The 22,253-nt window shown below is 45.3% G+C and overlaps 1 protein-coding gene across 1 annotated transcript in view; it reads left to right on the plus strand.

Annotated features, from left to right (window-relative positions):
• The window catches only part of MUC16 (mucin 16, cell surface associated), a 132,472-nt gene extending 113,292 nt beyond the window's left edge, over positions 1-19,180 (plus strand). The window contains exons 66-75 of the mRNA XM_030821778.1: positions 671-795; positions 893-960; positions 5,655-5,827; positions 8,722-8,757; positions 9,819-9,970; positions 10,288-10,355; positions 11,952-12,118; positions 16,398-16,439; positions 16,762-16,841; positions 19,082-19,180. Of these exons, the coding sequence (XP_030677638.1) occupies positions 671-795; positions 893-960; positions 5,655-5,827; positions 8,722-8,757; positions 9,819-9,970; positions 10,288-10,355; positions 11,952-12,118; positions 16,398-16,439; positions 16,762-16,841; positions 19,082-19,180 (1,010 nt within the window). The remainder of the gene's footprint in view (positions 1-670; positions 796-892; positions 961-5,654; positions 5,828-8,721; positions 8,758-9,818; positions 9,971-10,287; positions 10,356-11,951; positions 12,119-16,397; positions 16,440-16,761; positions 16,842-19,081) is intronic.
• Positions 19,181-22,253: the final 3,073 nt, after the last annotated feature.

Consider the following 22,253-nt stretch of genomic DNA (forward strand, 5'->3'; position numbering starts at 1 on the left):
TGTTTTATATAATAAACATGTACACCATATTGACCTGTGTGCCCAGCAGTGCTTACACGATTCACAATGATTAACTTGTTTAAGCTTTATAACAACTGTTGAGGCAGGAATCATCATTGTGAACCATTGTCATCTCATTTTACAGATGAGTAAACTGAGGTGCTGAGAGGTTGGTTATGGCTGCAAAGATTGTTGGCCATGTTAACCAATGCATAGAAGATTAGCATACCTGGTTGTGAGTGCAGGAGAGAGAGACAGAAAGGGATAGACAGAAATGGGAGAAAGGCAGAGAAGGATCTATGGGGAGAGAGGAAGAGAGAGAGAGAATAAATTTTTTTAAAAAGGCCAAAGTCATGACTTCTGCATCAGTGTGGTAATATGGAGCCTTTACCCTGGGAAAGATCAGAACCATTGGTAACTTTTTACAGAATCTTCCCTTCCTGCATTTGGGTAGAAGGACCCCATCTGGACATACCAAATCATTAAGCACACCCTTACTGGCTGCTGGAGTTGTCTCCATTAAAAGTCACCGTTGGGCTTATTGAGAGGCGGACACAGGGTCCTTGGAACACACTGCCCCCACCCTGCCCCATACCACCCCCCACCCACCCATCATCTTCCCCAAGAGCTTCATCTCTCTCTCTCTCTCTCTCTTTTCCCCCTGCCCTAGCCGGGGTGGTCAGCGAGGAGCCATTCACACTGAACTTCACCATCAACAACCTGCGCTACGTGGCGGACATGGGCCAACCCGGCTCCCTCGAGTTCAACATCACAGACAACGTCATGCAGCACCTGGTGAGAGGCCTGCCTCCCCCTGCAGCCCTGCCATGCCCATCCTAGGGCTGTTGCCTGCCTGCCTCTGACCAACCTGGGCTCCCTTCTCCCTCTGCAGCTCAGTCCTTTGTTCCAGAGGAGCAGCCTGGGTGCACGGTACACAGGCTGCAGGGTCATCGCACTAAGGTGAGAAACTCCCCCACCCACAGCACACCACCAAGAACTTAGAGTTCTGACTGGGAGGTCCCTCTTGGGTTGGGGTGGGCTATATTTTTTTTTAATCTTTTTATCTTTCCTTTTTTTTTTCTTTTTGAGATGAAGTTTCTCTCTCGTTGCCCAAGCTGGAGTACAATGGCACGATCTTGGCTCACTGCAACCTCTGCCTCCCGGGTTCAAGTGATTATCCTGCCTCAGCCTCCCGAGTAGCTGGGATTACAGGCAGGCACCACCATGCCTGGCTAATTTTTTTTGTATTTTTAGTAGAGATGGGGTTTCTCCATGTTGGTCAGGCTGGTCTCGAACTCCTGACTTCGGGTGATCCGCCCTCCTCAGCCTTCCAAAGTGCTGGGATTACAGGCATGAGCCAGCACATCCGGCCCCATTCTTTTTTTAAAATGGATTTAAGGAGTGCAAGTGCAGTTTTTGTTACATGCATATATTGCATAGTGAAGTCTTCAGACGGTAGACTTCCAGACAGTAGCTTTCGGTGTATCACCCGAATAGTGTACATTATACCCATTAAGTGAGGTTCCCCACCCTTCTCCCACTCTCCCACCTTTCTGAGTATCCAGTGTCTGTTATTCCACACTCCATGTCCATGTGTACATGGATCTGGAGTCTATGCTCCCACTTATAAGTGAGAACGTATGGTATTTGACCATGAGCTAATGGACATGGAGTCCATTGGCTCCCACTTATAAGTGAGAACATGGGGTATTTGACTTTCTGTTTCTGAGTTGTTTCACTTAAGATAATGGACTCCCATTCCATTCATGTTGCTGCAAAAGACATGATTTCACTCTTTTTATGGCCGAATAGTATTTTGTGGTATATATATACCACATTTTCTTTATCCAGTCTTCTGTTGATGGACACTTAGGTTGGGTCCATATCTTTGCTATTGTGAATAGTGCTGCAATAAACGTACACGTGCAGGTGTCTCTTTGATATAATGATTTCTTTTCCATTGGGTAGATCCCCAATAGTGGGATTGCTGGGTCAAATGGTAGTTCTACATTTTTGTTCTTTGAGAGATCCTCATACTGTTTTCCATAGAGATTGTGCTAATTCGCATTCCCACCAACAGTGTATAAGAGTTCCCTTTTCTTTTATTCTTACCAACATCTGGTTGTTTGGTGTTGGTTGGTTGGTTGGTTGGTTTTTGTCTTTTCAGTAATAGTTATTCTGACTGGTATAAATAACTTTTTTATTTATTCATGACAGTTTGACTTTTGACATATAAAAATTGCTTGCATTTAAAGTGTACAACTTGATATTTTGGTATACATTGTAAAATGATGGCCACATTTCAGCTAATTAATGTATCTATTACCTCTACATAGTTATCATGTTTGTACTTTTTGACCAACATCACCCCATTTGCTCCTCCCCGCAGCCCCTGGCAACCACCATCCTACTCTCTGCTTCTATGAGTTTGACAATTTTAGATTCCACCTATAAGTTAGATCATGCGATATTTGTCTTTCTGTGCCTGGCTTATTTCACTTAGCCTAATGCCCTCCAGCTCCATCTATGTTATCCCAAGTGGCAGGATTTTCATCTTTCTTATATATTTCATTGTATATGTGTATGCTACATTTTCTTTACCCATTCATCCGTTGAAGGTCATTGAGCTTGTTTCCATATCTTGGCTATTTTGAATAGTGCTGCAATGAAGAGAGGAGTGCAGATATCTCTTCAAGATACTGGTTTCATTTCTTTTTTTTTTTTGAGACAGAGTCTCACTCTGTCACCCAAGCTGGAGTGCAGTGGTGCAATCTCGGCTCACTGCAAACTCTGCCTCCTGAGTTCAAGCGATTCTTGTGCCTCAACCTCCCGAGGAGTTTTGCTCTTGCTGTCCAGGCTGGAGTGCAGTGGCACGACCTTGACTCACCACAGCCTCCGCCTCTTGGGTTCAAGTGATTCTCCTGCCTTAGCCTCCCAGGTAGCAAGGATTACAGGCACCCAACACCACACCAGGCTAAATTCTTTTACATTTTTAACAGGGACGGGGTTTTGCCATGTTGGCCAGGCTGGTCTCAAATTCTTGGCCTCAAGTGATCCACCTGCCTCAGCCTCCGGAAGTGCTGGGATTTTACAGGCATGAGCCACCACACCTGGACTCATTTCCTTTAGATATATATGGGTTGAGCTATTCTCAGAGGGTCCTTTACTGCATCTATTTAAGAAAATCACATTTTTTAATATTGTGGCAAAAATACATGTAACATAAAATCTGCCATTTTAACCATTTTTAAATGTACAATTCAGTGACATTGATTATATTCACAATGTCATACAGCCATCACCATGATTTATTTCTAATACTTTTCCATTGGGTAGATCCCCAACAGTGGGATTGCTGGGTAAAATGGTAGTTCTGATTTTTTTTTTGTTCTTTGAGAAATCTCCATACTATTTTTCATTTGAGGCTGTACTAATTTACATTCCCACCAACAGTGTATAAGAGTTTCCTAGGCCAGGCACGGTGGCTTATGCCTGTAATCCCAGCACTTTGGGAGGCCCAGGCAGGCGGATCATGAGGTCAGGAGATGGAGACCACCCTGGCTAACACGGTGAAACCCCGTCTCTACTAAAAATGCAAAAAATTAGCCAGACATGGTGGCGGGTGCCTGTAGTCCCAGCTACTGGAGAGGCTGAGGCAGGAGAATGGTGTGAACCCAGACGGCGGAGCTTGCAGTGAGCTGAGATCACACCACTGCACACTTCAGCCTAGGCAACAGAGCGAGACTCTGTCTCAAAAAAAAAAAAAGTTTCCTTTTCGTGCATCATTGCCAACTTGACTTTTCTGGGTCGGTTTTCACTCTCATGGTATTTACTAGATACTTCTTCATTTATATTTTTACTCAACCCATGCCCATGGCACCACTCCTCTACCATTCCCACCAACCATATATAAGAGTTCCTTTTCTTGCATCCTTGCCAACTTGACTTCTTTGGGCCAGTTTGCACTCTCTTGGTATTTACTATTTACTTCTCCATTTATATTATTACTCAACTGATGCCCATGGCACCACTCCTCTGAGGCAGGTGCTGAGTACTAGAGTGATAAGACAGATGCTGTCCCTGTCCTCACCCAGTGGAGATGAACAGATGCTAAACAGGAACATAAATATCTAAGTAAAGTAGCTTCAAATGGAGTAAAGTGATATGAAACATAAATAAATAGCAAGTGATGGGAAGAGCAACTTTACCCAGGATGAATCTTGGGCTGTGTCCCAAATGGCCATGAAAACTGTTCCAGGTAGGGAGAACAGCATGAGAAAAGGTCTTGAGGTGCAAATGAGCTTGGCGTGTTCTATGAACAGCAAAGAGGCCAGTGTGGCTGGAGCAGAGAGAGAGCAAGAAGGAAAGAGAGAGAGGATGAGACTCAAGACATCAGCAGGGTCAAAGGGCCTTGGAGGACTTGGATTTTTTTTTTTTTTAAGACAGAGCTTTGTTCTTGTTGCCCAGGCATGATCTCGGCTCACCACAACCTCCGCCTCCTGGGTTCAAGCGATTCCTCTGCCTCAGCCTCCCGAGTAGCTGGGATTACAGGCATGTGCCACCACACCTGGCTAATTTTGTATTTTTAGTAGAAATGGGGCTTCTCCATGTTGGTCAGGCTGGTCTCGAACTCCCGACCTCAGGTGATCTGCCCGCCTCGGCCTCCCAAAGTGCTGGGATTATAGGTGTGAGCCATTGCACCCGGCCTGGATTTTTTTTTTCTATATTGTGGTAACATACACATCATATTAAATTTACCATTTTAACTATATTTCCCGTTCAGTGGCATTAAGCACATTCACATTATTGTGCAACCATCACCACTATCATCCATCTCCAGAATTTCCTCATCTTCCCAAACTGAAACTCTATCCCCATGAAATACTCACTCCTCATCCCCCTCTTCAAGCCTCTGGCACCCACCATTCTACTTTCTGTCTCTGTGAATCTGATGATTCTAAGGACCTCCTATGAATGGAGGAATCATATGGTATATGTCCTGGTTTATACTGTATGGCTGGCTTATTTCACCAAGCATAATGTCCTCAAAGTTCATCCATGTTGTAGCATGTGTCAGAATTCCCTTCCTTTTTCATTTGTATGTAAATGCTATATTTTGTTTTTCCATTCATTAGGACTTTGATTTTTGCAGGGAGTTGTCAAGGGGTGCTAGGTTCTGAGGCTTCGATACAATAAGAGTAAGCTAAACTGGTTCATTTCCTCCTTCGTGGAGACCACGTTCTGGTAGGAACAGGAACAAATAATTTATGATTACATAGAGGGTGACCAGGGCAGTGACAGGGGAAGAGTGGAGGATTGTGGGACCCAGAGGAGGCTCCTGACCTTGCCTAGGAAGATAGGAGGAGGAAGAGGAGGAGGAAGAAAAGGAGGAGGAGGACGAGGAGGAGGAGGGAGTCCTCTAAGCTGAGACCTGGAGGATGACCAGGAAGTTATCCAGGTAAGGAGAAATCGGGAGAAGCTTCCAGACAAAGGTAACAGCAATTGCAAAGATCCTGAGATGATAGATAAGGCCAGGTGGAGAAACTGCATTTTGTCAATGAGACCAAAATTTGGACTGTGAGTTGTGCAGTGACCACAAGTGGAGAGGCGCCAGGTGGCCTTCATCCCCCAAAGCTGCACCTCTCTCTCCTCAGGTCTGTGAAGAACGGCGCTGAGACACAGGTGGACCTCCTCTGCACCTACCTGCGGCCCCTCAGCAGCCCAGGTCTGCCTATCAAGCAGGTGTTCCATGAGCTGAGCCAGCAGACCCACGGCATCACCCGGCTGGGCCCCTACTCTCTGGACAAAGACAGCCTCTACCTTAACGGTGAGCAGCTCTCAGCCCCATCTCCCTGCCTCACCCCCCAGCCCCCACTGCAGTCCAGGAGAGTGTCTGTTTGCTGGTTCTCTAGGGAAAGACTTGGGGTTCAAGTCTTGGCGTTACCACTGACCCTCCCATAATCACCATGCAAGGTTGGACTTTGATTAATCCCATTTTACAGATGAAGAAACTGAGGCTTAGACAGGCTAAGCAATTTACCTTGACAGTGGTGGAACCAGGATATGAACTCCACTTGTCAGCATTCAGTGCTATGATCCACTCCACGTGTTTAACTCACAGAAGAGTCTTCCTGGTGGGGGCACTTGAGGGACAAAAAACACATTTCCGGCCAGGCGCAGTGGCTCACGCCTGTAATCTCAGCACTTTGGGAGGCCGAGGCAGGTGGATCATGTTAAGAGATTGAGACCACCCTGGCCAACATGGTGAAACCCCGTCTCTAGTAAAAATACAAAAATTAGCTGGGTGTGGTGGTGCACGCCTGTAGTCCCAGCTACTTGGGAGGCTGAGGCAGGAGAATCGCTTGAACCCAGGAGGTGGAGGTTGCAGTGAGCCGAGATCGCACCATTGCACTCCAGCCTGGTGACAGAGCACGATTCTTGTCTCAAAACAGAACAAACACGTTTCCCCTCCCTGCTTTCTTCTCACCATTGAGGAGGGATGGGCTTCTCTCCTACATGAGGCACCTGTACCAGGAAGATCTATGGGATCTAAGCTTCAGGCACACTGGGCCTCAGCATTGGTCTAGAACTCAGGGAAAGACAGCATTTAAGAAGGCATCCCCTAAATGGGGTTCTGAGAGGCAAAGCATGACTGTGGAGAATTGACAAAATAGCTCCCCTTTCATCCCCTCCACCGCCAACCCAAGAACAGTGCTTATCATCATGACCCCATGAGGTGGGCACCCCGTATCACTTATATGAGGTACCTTTAGGTAGGTACCGGGATGTAGAGAGACATCCTGGGCTTTCATTACTCTTATTTTAGCAAAGAGGGAAACTGAGGCACAGAGAGGGGAAGGGACTTGCCCATGCCCACAGTTAAGTTTTTGGCTAGTCTGGGTCTTGATGTTCTTTATTATTATTATTACTATCCTCCTCCTCATCATCATTGTATGTATACAGTTATGGGGTACAAGTGCAATTTTGTTACATGCATAGATTGCACAGTAGTAAAGTCAGAGCTTTCTGAGTATCCATCACTCCAATAACATACATTGTATCCATTAAGTCGTTTCTCATCACCCACCCCATTCCTACCCCCTCACCCTTCCAAGCCTCCTTTATCTATCATTCCCCTCTCTGAGTTCTTGTCTACACATTGCTTAGCTCCCACTTATGATTGAGAACATGTGATATTTGTCTGTCTGTGTCTGACTTGTCTCACTTAAGGTGACTTCAGTTTAATCCATGTTGCTGCAAAAGACATGGATTCATTCTTTTTTTCTAACTTTTAAGTTCAGACATACACGTGCAGATTTTCTGTAAGTTAAACTCATGTCACAGGGTTTGTTGTACAGATTATTTCGTCACCCAAGTATTAAGCCTAGTACTCATTAGTTATTTTTTCTGATCCTCTCCCTCCTCCCACCCTCCACCCTCCACCCACCACCCTCCAACCTCAGTTAGGCCCCATTGTCTGTTGTTCCCCTCTGTGTGTCCATGTGTTCTCATCATTTAGCTCCCACTTATAAGTGAGAACAGGCAGTATTTGGTTTTCTGTTCCTGCATTAGTTTGCTAAGGATAATGACCTCCAGCTCCATCCACGTTCCTGCAATGGACATAATCTCATTGTTTTTTATAGCTGCATAGTATTCCATCGTGTATATGTACCACATTTTCTTTATCCAGTCTATCCTTGATGGGCATTTAAGTAGATTCCATGTCTTTGCTATTGGGAATAGTGCTTCAATGAACATGTGTCTTTATTATAGAAAAATTTATATTCCTTTGGGCATATATGCAGTGATGGGATTGCTGGGTCGGATGGTAGTTCTGTTTTTAGCTCTTTGAGGAATCGCCCTGCTGCTTTCCACAGTGGATGAACTAATTTACACTCCCACCAACTGTGTATAAACACTCCTTTTTCTCTGCAACCTCAGCAGCATGGTTTTATTTCTCTTTATGGCTGAATAGTGTTCCATTGTGCATATGTACCACACTTTCTTTATGGATTCATCTGTTGATGGACATATAGGTTGATTCCACATCTCTGCTATTGTGAATAGTGCTGTGATAAACACACAGGTGCAGGTTGGGTCTTGATGAACTGAGTTGACATCCAGTCCCTTCAACGTGGCTGTTGCGGGGAGCTGTTCCCCCTTGTAAACTGCACAACTTATATGCTTCATTTTGTTCCTTCATTTAGATTTACCAAGCAGCTACTATTAACCAGGCCTTGTGCCTGGCCCCAGGGACAGAGATAGGTTACATGTGCATCCTGTCCTAATGTAATCTCCAGAGGGGCGGAGACTATTTTGTTCTACCCTAAATTCCCCAAATGTAAAGGGAGCCTTGCACATAGTAAACCCTTAATAAACATTCGCTGGGTGGAGGAACAGATTGGAGGAGGCCTGGAAGGGGGAGCGGGGGTTATGGATGGATGGGAGGATAGACTTGTGAACACAAAGGTAGTGAGAGCCTCTCATAGGAGGCATGCTAGAGACGTGAGTAGGGAAGGGTCAGTGCTAACTGAAATATCAGGAAATTCTTTCTAGTGGTGAACACATTTAAGTCAAATATTAGATGATACATAAATGTATCCATAATCTCCAGATACACAAAGGGAAAGGCATCCAGGCAGGGGCCCCATATGGACACAGGCATGGAGTATCTGGGACGGTTCCGCCACTTCCTCTTATGTGTGACTTCTTTGTTTCTAGGTTACAATGAACCTGGTGCAGATGAGCCTCCTACAAGTATGTGTCTTTGAATCCAGTGCCCATTTCAGTCTCCATGGGTCTTGGTTCAAGCTTTTCTCCTCATTCATGAAGGAAGGTTGCCCCAAATTCGGGCTGGTCCCCTGAGGTGGTGAGGGGCAACATCTCAGTGGGAGGAAGAATGCTGAGTCCTTGGCCTGTTTTTAGACCTGCAGCCATAGTCTTGGCTTTGTGAATTTTCCATGTCCCTCTGGGTTGGAGGAGGAAGTTTGAACAAGCATTCCCTACAGGGATAGAGGTCGAGGTCAGATGATGACCTTGTTAGTCCATACCTCCTGATAAGAAAATCTCCTCCAAGTACCTCAGCAGAGGCTTCATGGTCAAGCTGCAGACTCTGCTGGCTACTGGTTTTGGCTAAATTTGCCTGTTGACTCATCCAGTGATCCACTCGTCTATCTTTCCAGACATCCATTTTTCTATCCTTCCAGTCATCTCTCAGACACCATCTGTCCTTCCATCCATCCATCCATCTGTCCATCCATCCATCCATCAATCCATTCACCCATCCATCCATCCACCCCATTTTCCTGACCATTTACCTCCTCCTACCTTTAAACCCTCCATCCCACCTTTAAAATCCTAGCCCAGCCGGGTGTGGTGGCTCACACCTGTAATCCCAGCACTTTGGGAGGCCAAGGCGGGTGGATCACCTGAGGTCGGGAGTTCGAGACCAGCCTGACCAACATGGAGAAATGCTGTCTCTATTAAAAATACAAAAAAAAAAAAATTATCCAGGCAAGGTGGTGCATGCCTGTAATCCCAGCTACTCAGGAGGCTGAGGCAGGAGAATGGCTTGAACTCAGGAGGTGGAGGTTGCGGTAAGCCAAGATCATGCCATTACACTCCAGCCTGGGCAAAGAGAGTGAAACTGTCTCAAAAAGAAAACAAAACAAATGACCCCCCTGCGAAAAAAAAAACAAAAAAAAAAAAACACCTAGCTCAGCTCACACTGCCAGGAATAAGTAAGCTAGCTGGAATAATCTCTTTCTTAAAACCCTGCCTTGATAGTGGATTTTTACATACTTTTTTTTAAATTCTAGAAATGGAGTCATCAGTTTATCAACCAACAAGCAGCTCCAGCACCCAGCACTTCTACCTGAATTTCACCATCACCAACCTACCATATTCCCGGGACATAGCCCAACCAGGCACCACCAATTACCACAGGAACAAAAGGAATATTGAGGACGCGGTGAGAAGGGGGTGGTGTGTCCACTCTGTTGCCATGCAGAAACTGACTTATACATACTGGGTGACTTTTTATAACAATCCACAAAGACAGGTTCTTATTCCCATTTAAGATACAAGCACAGAGAGGTTCAGTAGCTGACCCAAGGTCACACAGCTAAGTCATACCCTAGAAGAGCATGTCCTTTGATATACATACTTGGGCAAGTGGTTGTCATGACAAGAAGCAAAATAGATGGGGAAGTGTGCTCAGTGGCTGAAAATTCTCTGATGCTACTGGGGCCAGGATTCTGACCTAAGAAACATCGCCCTGTCTTTCAGCTCAACCAACTCTTCCGAAATAGCAGCATTAAGAGTTATTTTTCTGACTGTCAAGTCTCAACATTCAGGTGAGTTCTAACTCACAACCTAATGACTCTAGGAACTTCTGCTGTCCTTTAAATAGAAGTGTCCCCAAGCCATAGCTTTGATGGAAGACAGCCCTAGAAATAGAGAGCTGTTAACTAAAAACCAGCTTTTTCCTAAAGCTGGAGCCCAACTGGCTTCAACACTCAAGAGAGCTGGTGTAAATCTCAGCAGACATAAAGGTACCTGGTGCTGAGGCCATGGAGTGTAGAGTGTAGAATCTACTGCATTAAGACATCAGCTGCTGAAATCAAGACCCATGGAAGATGAGGGAAGGAGGGGACTAAAACCAGATGACTTAGAATCCAGCAGTCTAACTGTGCTTTTTCAATGAGAGGTATCATTTCCAATGGGCGGGTACCAATGATTTTTTTTTTTTTTTTGACAACTTCCCTGAGAACAGGCTTTCCTCACTAAACAAATTCTGAGTCAGAACAAATAAAGATAAGCCCTGAGAATAGGGCTTTTTCAAGGAGCTGCCAAACAGATCAAATAGTGACAATGTTCTGCGGATTGATGTCTGCAGAACTCTAAAGCTATTTTGACTGCTAAGTGGCTGGTTTTCACAGCTATCATGATTCTGAGGCTGCTGGTTTTCAAAATTACGGAGGATCTTGCTGGATGCGGTGGCTCGCGACTGTAATCCCAGCACTTTGGGAGGCCAAGGTGGGCAGATCGCGTGAGCTCAGGAGTTTGAGACCAGCCTGGGCAATATGGTGAAAACCCATCTCTACAAAAAATACAAAAATCAGCTGAGCATAGTGGCATGTGCTGTAGTCCCAGTTACTTAGGAGGCTGAGGTGGGAGGATGGCTTGAGCCCAGGAGGCGGAGGTTGCAGTGAGCTGAGATTGTGCCGTGCACTCTAGCCTGGGCAGCAGAGCCAGGGCCTGTCTCAAAAAATAATAATAATAATAATAATAAAATACTGAGGATCTTGAAAGAGCACTGTGGAAATAATGCAAGTTAAAATGCCACAAAGCTTGCTCTTTCTACTGAAATTTAACACTTTCCTTAACACCCCTTGAATTTTTGCAAGCCTTTGGTTTACTTCTAGACTTCTGGAAAAATTGATTTAGACTATTTTGGCCAATGTTCTCATTGATTTTATGGGTATTCAGAAGTCATTACCCCAACATTCCAGAAATGTTCTCCCTGTGGCTATTACTTTATTTATTTATTTATTTAAGACAGAGTCTCCCTCTGTTGCCCAGGCTGGAATGCAGTGGCACAATCTCAGCTCACTGCAACCTCCACTTCCCAGGTTCAAGCGATTCTCCTGTCTCAGCCTCCCAAGTAGCTGGGATTATGGGGGAGCGCCGCCACACCAGCTAATTTTTGTGTTTTTAGTAGAGATGGGGTTTCACTTTGTTGGCCAGGCTGGTCTCGAACTTCTGATCTCAAGTGATCCACCCGCCTTGGCTTCCCAAAGTGCTGGGATAACAGGCATGAGCCACTGTGCCTGGCCGACATAGAATGTTTACATCATTGCAGAAAGTTCCTGCAGGAAGAGCCTAGAAGGAGAAAGCCTAGAATCGTGATAAAATTGCAGATATCTTTGCTTATCCCTGTCCCCTTCCAGGTCTGTCCCCAACAGCCACCACACCGGGGTGGACTCCCTGTGTAACTTCTCGCCACTGGCTCGGAGAGTAGACAGAGTTGCCATCTATGAGGAATTCCTGCGGATGACCCGGAATGGTACCCAGCTGCAGAACTTCACCCTGGACAGGAGCAGTGTCCTTGTGGATGGTAAAGTTCCCTGGGTCATTGGGGCTGAGGTGGAAGCTCCCACTTCCTCACCTGGGTCCTTCCCTGGGAGTCTGAAGGCTTTGGAATGATTCATCATCGAGCTTTCTCAGCCTAGGAGAATGTGGCTTAGCTCTCCTAGGCTTTACCCATCACTGAAGGAAAGAAAAGGACGCCCAAGGGATATGGGAGGCATTTGCCCTCTTCTGGCCAGCTCTGTGACCTCAGGCTAGTCACATCTCCTCTCTGGACTTCTTATCTCTCTGTATTTAGCAAGCCACTTGGTTTTTGCTTCCCATCTTGCCTGCCCTAGATGGTATTGCTCCTCCACCCCTAGGCAGCTGCAGTGTTAAATAATTACCCTGATTAGTTGTTGTTGTTCTGTTGTGTTGTTTGTTTGTTTTTGAGAGAGGGTCTCACTCTGTCACCTAGGTTGGAGTGCAGTGACATGATCTCAGCTCACAGCAGCCTCATCCCCTGGGCTCAAGCAATCCACCCACCTCAGCCTCCCAATTAGCTGGGACTACAGCCATGCCCCACCACACCTGGATAATTTTTGTATTTTTTCTAGAGATGGGGTTTTACGACATTGCCCAGGCTGGTCTTGAACTCCTGAGCTCAAGCATGCCACCTGCTTCAGCCTCCCAAAGTGCTGGGATTACAGGAAGGCAGGCACCACTGCACCTGGCTCTGATTTTTTGTGTTTGTTTTTTTCTTTTAGAGGCTGGGTCTTGCTCTGTTACCGAGAATGGAGTACAGTGGTGCAATCATAGCTCACTGCATTCTTGAACTCCTGGGCTCAAGCAATCCTCCCACCTCAGCCTCCCGAGTAGCTGGAACTACAGGCATGTGTCACCATGCCTTGCTAATTTCTAAATTTTTTGTAGAGACAGGGTCTCACTATGTTGCCCAGACTGGTCTCTAACTCCTGGCCACAAGTGATCCTCCTGCCTCAGCAGGTCAATAAGGGCTTCCAGTTTCAAGTTGTATGTGATTCATCCTCAACAAATGTGGTAGGATGGACCTATTTTCCAACTCCAGAGATGGCTTCAAGGTGGCTCAACTTTGCATATCCAATTTTACCCGTTCAAAGAATAGTTATATACATTGTACCATGTATCAGGAATGTAACAGAGAGTAACTGTCTGCTCTTTCACCACTATATTCCAAGAACCCCATATTCTGCCTGGCCCATAATAAACACTCAACTCATATTTGCAGAAGGAATAACTAGATTTCATACAAGGTTCTTTTCAAGTCAAATGTGAATAACGTTTTAGATGGGACCTTCCAATGCCGGTGTGCACTGTCCTTGGTTCTGAATTATTGTTGTGCAAGAGAGCACTGTTGATCCTTCAGAATCAACAAGCCTTTCCCATGCCTGTCACAGGTTTTTCTTTTTCTTGTTTTACCAATTTGGTTTTTTGGTTTGTTTGTTTGTTGTTGCTGTTTTTTTTTTTTTTTTTTTTTTTTTTTTTGAGACAGAGTCTCACTCTGTCACCCAGGCTGGAGTGCAGTGGCATGATCTCGGCCCACTGCAAGCTCTGCCTCCTGGCTTCATGCCATTTTCCTGCCTCAGCCTCCTGAGTAGCTGGGACTACAGGTGCCCGCTACCATGCCTGGCTAATTTTTTTTTGTATTTTTAGTAGAGACAAGGTTTCACCATGTTGGCCAGGATGGTCTCGATCTCCTGACCTCGTGATCTGCCCACCTGGGCCTTCCAAAATGCTGGGATTACAGGCGTGAGCCACCGCGCCCAGCTCCAATTTGTTTTTTAAAAAAATTAAAATTGTTATCAGTTCATAGGCTTTCTAAAAACAGGCCATGGACCCAGCATGACTGTAGTTTTCCAAACCTTGCCTTGAATCAGCACCATCCAATAGAACTTTCTGCAGTGATAGAACATGTTTCTATCTGTGCCATTCAGCACAAAGCCACGTGTGATTACTAAGTGCTTGAAGTGTGCTTAATGTAACTGAGATACTGAAGTTTTAATTTTATTTAATTTTAATTTAAAAAGCCACTTGTGGCTGCTCCATATTGCACACTGCTTTTTAAAATTATTATTTATATATATTTAAGGGGCACGAGTGCAATTTTGTTGCATAGATCTATTGCCCAGAGGGGAAGTCTGGGTTTTTAGGGTATCCATTACCTGAATAATGTACATTGTACCCATTGAGTAATTTCTCATCATCCACTCTCCTTCACTCCCCAACCCTTCCAAGTCTCCACTGCCTATTATTCCACTCTCTATGCCCGTGCCTATGCATTATTTAGCACTGACATGTCTGTGCATGATTTAGTCAAATACATGTGCTATTTGACTTCCTGTATCTGAGTTGTTTGACTTAAGATAATGACCTTCACTTCCATCCATGTTGCTGCAAAAGACATGATTTCATTCTTTTTTTATGCCTGAGTGGTATTGCATTGTGTGTGTGTGTGTGTGTGTGTGTGTGTGTGAGAGAGAGAGAGAGAGAGAGAGAAAGAGATCACATTTTTTTTTACACAGTCCTCCATTGATGGACACTTAGGTTGATTCCATATCTTTGCTATTGTGAATAGTTTTGTGATGAACACACAGGTGCAGGTGTCTTTTTGACACAATCACTTATTTTCCTTTGTGAGGATACCCAGTTGTGGGATTCCTGGATCAAATGGTAGTTCCATTTTTAGTTCTTTGAGAAATCTCCATGTTTTTCATAGAGATTGTACTAAATTACATTCCCACCAACAGTGTGTAAGAATTCGCTTTTCTTGCATCCTTTCCAACATCTGTTATTTTTTGTCTTTTTAGTAACAGCTATTCTGATGGTGTAAGGTGGTATCTCATCATGGTTTTAACCTGCATTTCTCTGATTATTAGTGATGTCGAGCATTTTTTCATATGCTTGTTAGCCCTTGGTATGTCTTCCACATCTTTAAGAAGTTGGCTACAGGCCGGGCGCGGTGGCTCACACCTGTAATCCCAGCACTTTGGGAGGCCGAAGCAGGTGAATCACGAGGTCAGGAGTTCAAAAACAGCCTGGCCAACATGGTGAAACCCTGTCTCTACTAAAAATACAAAAAATTAGCCAGGCATGGTGGTACGCGCCTGTAATCCCAGCTCCTCGGGAGGCTGAGGCAGGAGAATCGCTTGAACCCAGGAGGTGGAGGTTGCAGTGAGATGAGATCACATCATTGCACTCCAGCCTGGGTGAAAGAGCAAGACTCTATCTTGAGAAAAAAAAAAGAAGTTGGCTATAACAGGGTTGTAGAAGTAGAGGAACCAGTAACCCTTCTCACCATGCCCAATGATGGCTTTACATCCCTATCTTCATGGAGTTTATGCTGTCATGAGGAATAACAAGAACAGGCAGTTGTCAATTATAAATTATTTGATGTGAACCTATTCATACATGGGTGTGGTCATCAGGGAAGGCTTCCTGGAGGAAATGACATTGAAGGTGAATTCTAAAAGATGACGATAAAACCACCAAGTGAAGGAGAGCTTAAATGTGTTTTTAGGCAGAAGAAAAAGCTTTTGGGTGAAAACTTTAAAACTTAGAGAGATCCCATGAGTTTCCAACTGTGATGATCCATTCTCTCCACCACTGCCCTTGGGCCCAGGCCAATTTAGGTCCACCATGCCCAGAGGCATGAATTTAACTTATGACACTCTTGTGGTGGGATAATGGCTTTGGGCTTATGTAGCCATGTGTCCTCATTTTTTGGAGATACAAATTTAAATATTTGGAGTGAGATGTCATGATGTCTACTGGCCTCTAAAACTTCAGTGAAAACATTTACTTTCATTGAAATGTCAGTAAATCATAAATTGGATGTATATGTTTTAGTTGGAGGAAATATAAATCACTAAATCTAGGTGATGAATATTTATTGTACTCTTCTCTCTGCTTTTTTGTATGCTTGTAAAATTGTATTTAAAAGAATAAGACACACTCGGCCAGGCGCGGTGGCTCAGGCTTGTAATCCCAGCACTTTGGGAGGCCGAGGTGGGTGGATCATGAGGTCAGGAGTTCGAGACCAGCCTGGCCAACATGGTAAAACCCCATCACTACATACAAAAGTTAGCTGGGCGTTTTGGCAGGCACCTGTAATCCCAGATACTTGGGAGGCTGAAGCAGGAGAATTGCTTGAACCCGGGAAGCAGAGGCTGCAGTGAGCTAAGATCACGCTACTGCACTCTAGCCTGGCAACAGAGCACGATTCCATCAAAAAAAAAAAAGAATAAGAATAAGACACACTCACATGCACCCTCCATTTCTTTCATTTCTAGGGTATTCTCCCAACAGAAATGAGCCCTTAACTGGGAATTCTGGTAAGTCTCAAAGAAGCCCCAGCCCAGGGTAGGGAGGGGGCAACCTGATGGTGCTTTGCCTTGTCCAAGAGCACCAGGCACACAGAGTCTTGGATGAGGATCAAAGTTGCCAACCCACGGCAAAGACTACTGAGGCAGAGTAAAGGGATAGCAGGGATCCTAGCTTGCTGGGGGCCCACTTTTTGGGGGCATCAGAGGCATGAGGTGTTGAGCCACTAAGCTCTCTTCCCCAGGGCTGTGCCCATCCTCAGGCCACATACGGTCCAAGAAGGAGCCCTGGGACGTGGCAGGAGGTGGCTTACCCCAGCCCTTGTCTCCCCAGACCTTCCCTTCTGGGCCATCATCCTCATCTGCTTGGCGGGACTCCTGGGACTCATCACATGCCTGATCTGCGGTGTCCTGGTGAGCAAGGAACGGTTGCTTGTCTTCTTACTATTGGGTTGTAAGAGTTCTTAATATATTACAAAACCATACGCTACTATACACAAGTCCTTTGCTGGATATATGTTCTGCAAATATTTTCTCCCAGTTTACGGAGTGGCTTTCCTATTTTCTTTTTATAATTTTATTTTTAATTAATTGACAAATAATGAATGCATATATTTAGGGGATACAATGTGATGCTTTGGTATATGTACAATTATGGAATGACTCAATCAAGCTAATTAATATGTCCCTCACCTCTCGTACTTATTATTTCTTTGTGGTGTGAACATTGGCAACCTATACTCTTAGCAATTTTGAAATCTACATTATTATTAACTATAGTTACTATGTTGTGCAGATCTCAAAATCTTCACAACCTATATGCTGATTACAAGATATTGAGTGAAAAAGCGATTGCAAAGAAAGTAAAAATAATGTAAGAGGGAAAAATGTAACAAAATTAGTTGTTAGGGAAATGTACATGGAAGTCACAATGAGAGGCCACTTGTCACAAGAATGGATAAAATTGAAAAGATTGACCATAACAAGTGTTGGTGAAAATGTGACAGAACTGGAACTCTCATAAAGCGCTAGTGGAAAATAGCTTGGCCATTTTTTTGAAAATTACACACACCTATCATAAGACCCTACCATCCCACTCCTAGTAATTTATCAAAGAGAAATAAAAGCATATGTCTATACGAAGACTTGTACACAAATAAATGTTCATTAACAGCTTTGTTTGTAATAGCCAAACTCTGAAAACAACCCTCATGTCCATTAACAAATATATCCCAACAATGGAATATTATTCAGCAACAAAAAGGAATTATTAATACATTAATAAATTATACAGCAACATGTATAAATTGCAAAATAGTTATGCCTAGTGAAAGAATCCAGACAAAGAAAAGAGTACATGCCATATGATTCCCTTTATAGACAAATTCTAGAAAATACAAACTAATCTGTAAGGACGGGAATCAGATTAGCGGTTGCCAGGGAATGAAAATGTGTTTGCAGTGGCCGGGAAAAAGGAATTGTAAAAGAGCAGGAGGAAAGTTGTTGTTGCTGTTGTTGTTGTTGTTGTTTTTCTTGAGATGCAGTCTCACTCTGTCGCCCAGGCTGGAGTACAATGGCGTGATCTCGGCTCATTGCAACCTCTGCCTCTCAGGTTCAAGCATTTTTCCTGCCTCAGCCTCCCAAGTAGCTGGGATTACAGACGCACACCACCACACTAAGCTAATTTTTGTATTTTTGGTAGAGATGGGGTTTTACCATGTTGGCCAGGCTGGTCTCGAACTCCTGACCTCAGGTGATCCACCTGCCTCAGCCTCCCAAAGTGCTGGGATTACAGGCGTGAGCCACCACACCTGGCCAGTACAAAAGTTTTGGGGGTGATGGATGGACGTTCCTTAGGTTGATTGTGGTGATGGTTCAATAAGTTATGATCAGAACTTATCAAAACATTCACTTTAAATGTGTGCAGTTTATTTTATGTCAGTTATGCCTCAGTTAAGCTGGACAGGTGTAGAGGAGGAAGGGAGGGAGAGAGAGAGAGGGGCTGAGATCAGGACCAAAAGCCAGAGAGACAGAAACTGAGAATGAGATGAGAGAGAAATGATATTTAGACAGAAGACAGGTGATAGATGATTGATAGTTGATAGATGATTGGTGGATAGCTGATAGGTAGATGATAGATTATTTTTGATAGATAATTGGTAGATAATAAATTGATAGGTAACAGATAGTTGATAGCTATTGATAAGTAGATGATAAATACATGATTGATGGATGACAGGTGATTGATAGATGATTGATAGATTATAAATAGCAGATGATTGAGAGGTGAGAGATAATTGATGGTTATTGATTGGTAGATAGATGATTGAGAGGTAGATAAATATTGATAGCTAGATGATAAATAGATCATTGGTAGATATGTGACATATTGATAAATTCAGGGGCAAGGGGAGAGAGAAATAAAGGGGATATCGGAGGGGGAAAAAATTTTTTAAACTGAGAGTGAAACAAGGAGACAGAAGAAAAGAAAGTGGTGAAAAGAGGAAAAGAACTGAGGGAGAAATTAAATGAAACAATGAAGGGAGACAGAGAAAGCATAAGACCTCTGGCTTTGGCCATATTCTCACTCCTGTGGTCTCCCCTCCCTGGACGGCTGACCAGTCCATTCTCACGCCTCCTCCTCACCCTCGTAGGTGACCACCCGCCGGCAGAAGAAGGAAGGAGAATACAACGTCCAGCGACAGTGCCCAGGCTACTACCAGTCACACCTAGACCTGGAGGATCTGCAATGACTGGAACTCGCCGGTGCCTGGGGTCCCTTTCCTCCAGCCAGGGTCCAAAGAAGCTTGGCTGGGACAGAAATAAACCATATTGGTCGGACACAGTCTCTGAGCCTTCCTTGACGTGACCCCTGACTGGTTCATGGTGGACTAAGAGAACAGTCTTCCCCCTTCGTGAAGTCCCAAAGGCAACTCTCAGTTGTGTGTTGTGGTTTCGCACCATGTCATCCATTGGGAACACCAGAATTGGTGAAAATGATTGTATTAGGCTGTTCTTGCACTGCAATAAAGAAATACCTGGCCGGGCGCGGTGGCTCACACCTGTAATCCCAGCACTTTGGGAGGCCAAGGCGGGTGGATCACTTGAGGTCAGGAGTTCAAGACCAGCCTGGCCAACTTGGTGAAACCCTGTCTCTACTAAAAATACAATAATTAGCCAGGCATGGTGGTGCATGCCTGTAATGCCAGCTACTCGGGAGTCTGAGACACGAGAATCACTTTAACCCAGGAAGCAGAGGTTGCAGTGAGCCAAGATCATGCCACTGCACTCCAGCCTGAGTGACAGAGTGAGACTTTGTCTCAAAGAAAGAAAAAGAGAAAAAAAAATACCTGGCCAGGCTCGGTGGCTCACACCTGTAATCCTAGCACTATGGGAGGCCTAGGCAGGCAGGTTGCTTGAGCCCAGGAGTTTGAGACCAGCCTGGGAAACATGGCAAAATGCTGTCTCTACAAAAGATTTTTAAAAATAGCCAGGCATGGTGGTGCGTGCCTTTAGACCCAGCTACCCGGGAGGCAGAGGTGGGAGTATCACCTGAGCCTGGGAGGTCGAGGCTGCAGTGAACTGTGATTGCACCACTGCACTCCACCCTGAATGACAGAGTGAGATCCTGTCTCAAAAAAAAAAAAAGAAATAAAGAAAAAAGAAGTACCTGAGACTGGGTAATTTTTAAAGAAAAGAGGTTTAATTGGCCCACAGTTCTGCAGGCTGTACAGGAAGCATGATGCCAGCATCTGATCAGCTTCTGGGGAGGTCTCAGGAAGCTTCCAATCATGGTGAAGGCCAAGGGAGGGGCAGCATGTCACATGGTCAGAGCAGGAGCAAGAGAGACTTGGGGGGGAGCAAAGGTGCCACACACTTAACCAGATCTCACAAGTACAGACTCCCTGTTGCAAAGGCAGCATCAAACCATGAAGAATCTGCCTCTATGACCCAAGCACCGCCTACCAGGCTCCACCTCCAACACTGGGGATTACAATTCAACATCAGATTTGGTGGAGACACATATCCAAACTACATTACTGATGATATGGACAGGAGACAGGGAAATACTGGGTAGAAGAGGGAGGTTCCCCAGCAAAGGCCCCACCCTCAAGCCTGGAGACCCGTGGCCCTAAATGGGAACCGACAATCCTGTTTTCATGCCCCAAAGTCACCTTTTGGCCCACCGTGCTCCCCTATCCTGTACCCATATAAGCCCCAAACCCCAGGCTCCACAAGCAGAAGAATGGCAGAATGACACAGCAGAGAGAAGGAGCATCTGAATGCTGAGAGGAGTTCAGCTGGGGACAATCAGAGAGGAGACCAGCCACTGGATGGCCAAACTCCAGGGGAAGATCATCTTCCCACTCCATCCCCCTTCCAGCTCCGCATCCACCCCACTGAGAACCACCTCCCCCATTCAGTAAAACCCTGGCATTCATCCTTCAAGTCTGTGTGACCTGATTCTTCCTGGATGCTGGACAAAGGACATGGGTACCAAGAGAGCACTGAGCTGGCTAACACTTAAGCCATCCACAGACAGCAAGGCTAAGGAGCACACTGTAACACACACCCACTTGGGCTTTGGGAGTCACAGTCTCCCACCCCTGGACGCTGCCATGGGACCAGAGCCCAGGGACAGTGGCCCCGGCTCCTGCACCTGCCTGTCTGTGTGCTCCCCATCCCATAAGGGGTTTGAGCTCACCCAGCAGCCAAACAGATGAGCCACACCCATGTCGCATGTCCTGCAAGGGAGCTCAGGGAATCCTCCTGTTTCACTGATATAGAAATTGCCATCATGGAGGCCGGACACGGTGGCTCACACCTATAATCCCAGCACTTTGGGAGGCCAAGACAGGCAGATCACCTGAGGTCAGGAGTTCAAGACCAGCCTGACCAACATAATGAAATCCAACTCTACTGAAAATACAAAATAAATTAGATGGGTGTGGTGGTGGGTGCCTGTAATCCCAGCTACTCAGGAGGCTGAGGCAGGAGAATCCCTTGAACCTGAAAGGTGGAGGTTGCAGTGAGCTAAGATCACACCATTGCACTCCAGCCTGGGCGACAGAGCAAGACTCCATCTCGAAAAAAGAAAAAAAATTGCCATGGCAGAAAATCAACATTCCACTTCAGTGTAAGGTCTCCCTCCTTTGTCACTCAGTACATGCCCACCCTTGACTCCTATACCAGCTATCACACCCATCCTGTTCCTTTATATTCCCATGCCCCTGCCCCCAAGAAACCCTGGCAGTTGCAAGTTTCTCTTCCGCTATTTCATTCTCTGAAACTCAAACGCACCAGAATTTCCAGATTAGTGTTCCCTGGGTGGCATATTATCCATCTCACGGGTCCTCTACAATGGGAAGTAGACCAAGAAGACATAAACGGGTCAGAAATGGTTCTATGGGCTGGGCACAGTGGCTCAAACCTGTAATCCCAGCATGTTGGGAGACCACGGTAGGAGGATCACTTGAGGCCAGGAGTTAGAGACCAGACTTGGCAACATAATGAGACCCCCATCTCTACTAAAAGAAAAAAATAGCTGGATGTGGTGACACGCACCTATAGTCCCAGCTACTAGGGAGGCTGAGGCAGGAAGATCTCTTGAGCCCAGGAGGTTGAGGCTGCAGTATGATCGCACCACTGCACTCCAAGCCTGGGCAACAGAGTGAGAACCCATCTCTAAAAAAAAAAAAATAGAGTGCAATATCTATATTATTTATAGCTTCCCTAAAAATTTGTTATTTTAAAATTTCATCTTTTCTGCTCTGTGCTTCCACGTGGTAATCATGTGAGTCCTAGAATGTGGGAATTTTTTTGGTT

The sequence above is a fragment of the Nomascus leucogenys genome, chromosome 10 (assembly GCF_006542625.1).
Source record: "Nomascus leucogenys isolate Asia chromosome 10, Asia_NLE_v1, whole genome shotgun sequence".
NCBI classification, from domain to species: domain Eukaryota; kingdom Metazoa; phylum Chordata; class Mammalia; order Primates; family Hylobatidae; genus Nomascus; species Nomascus leucogenys.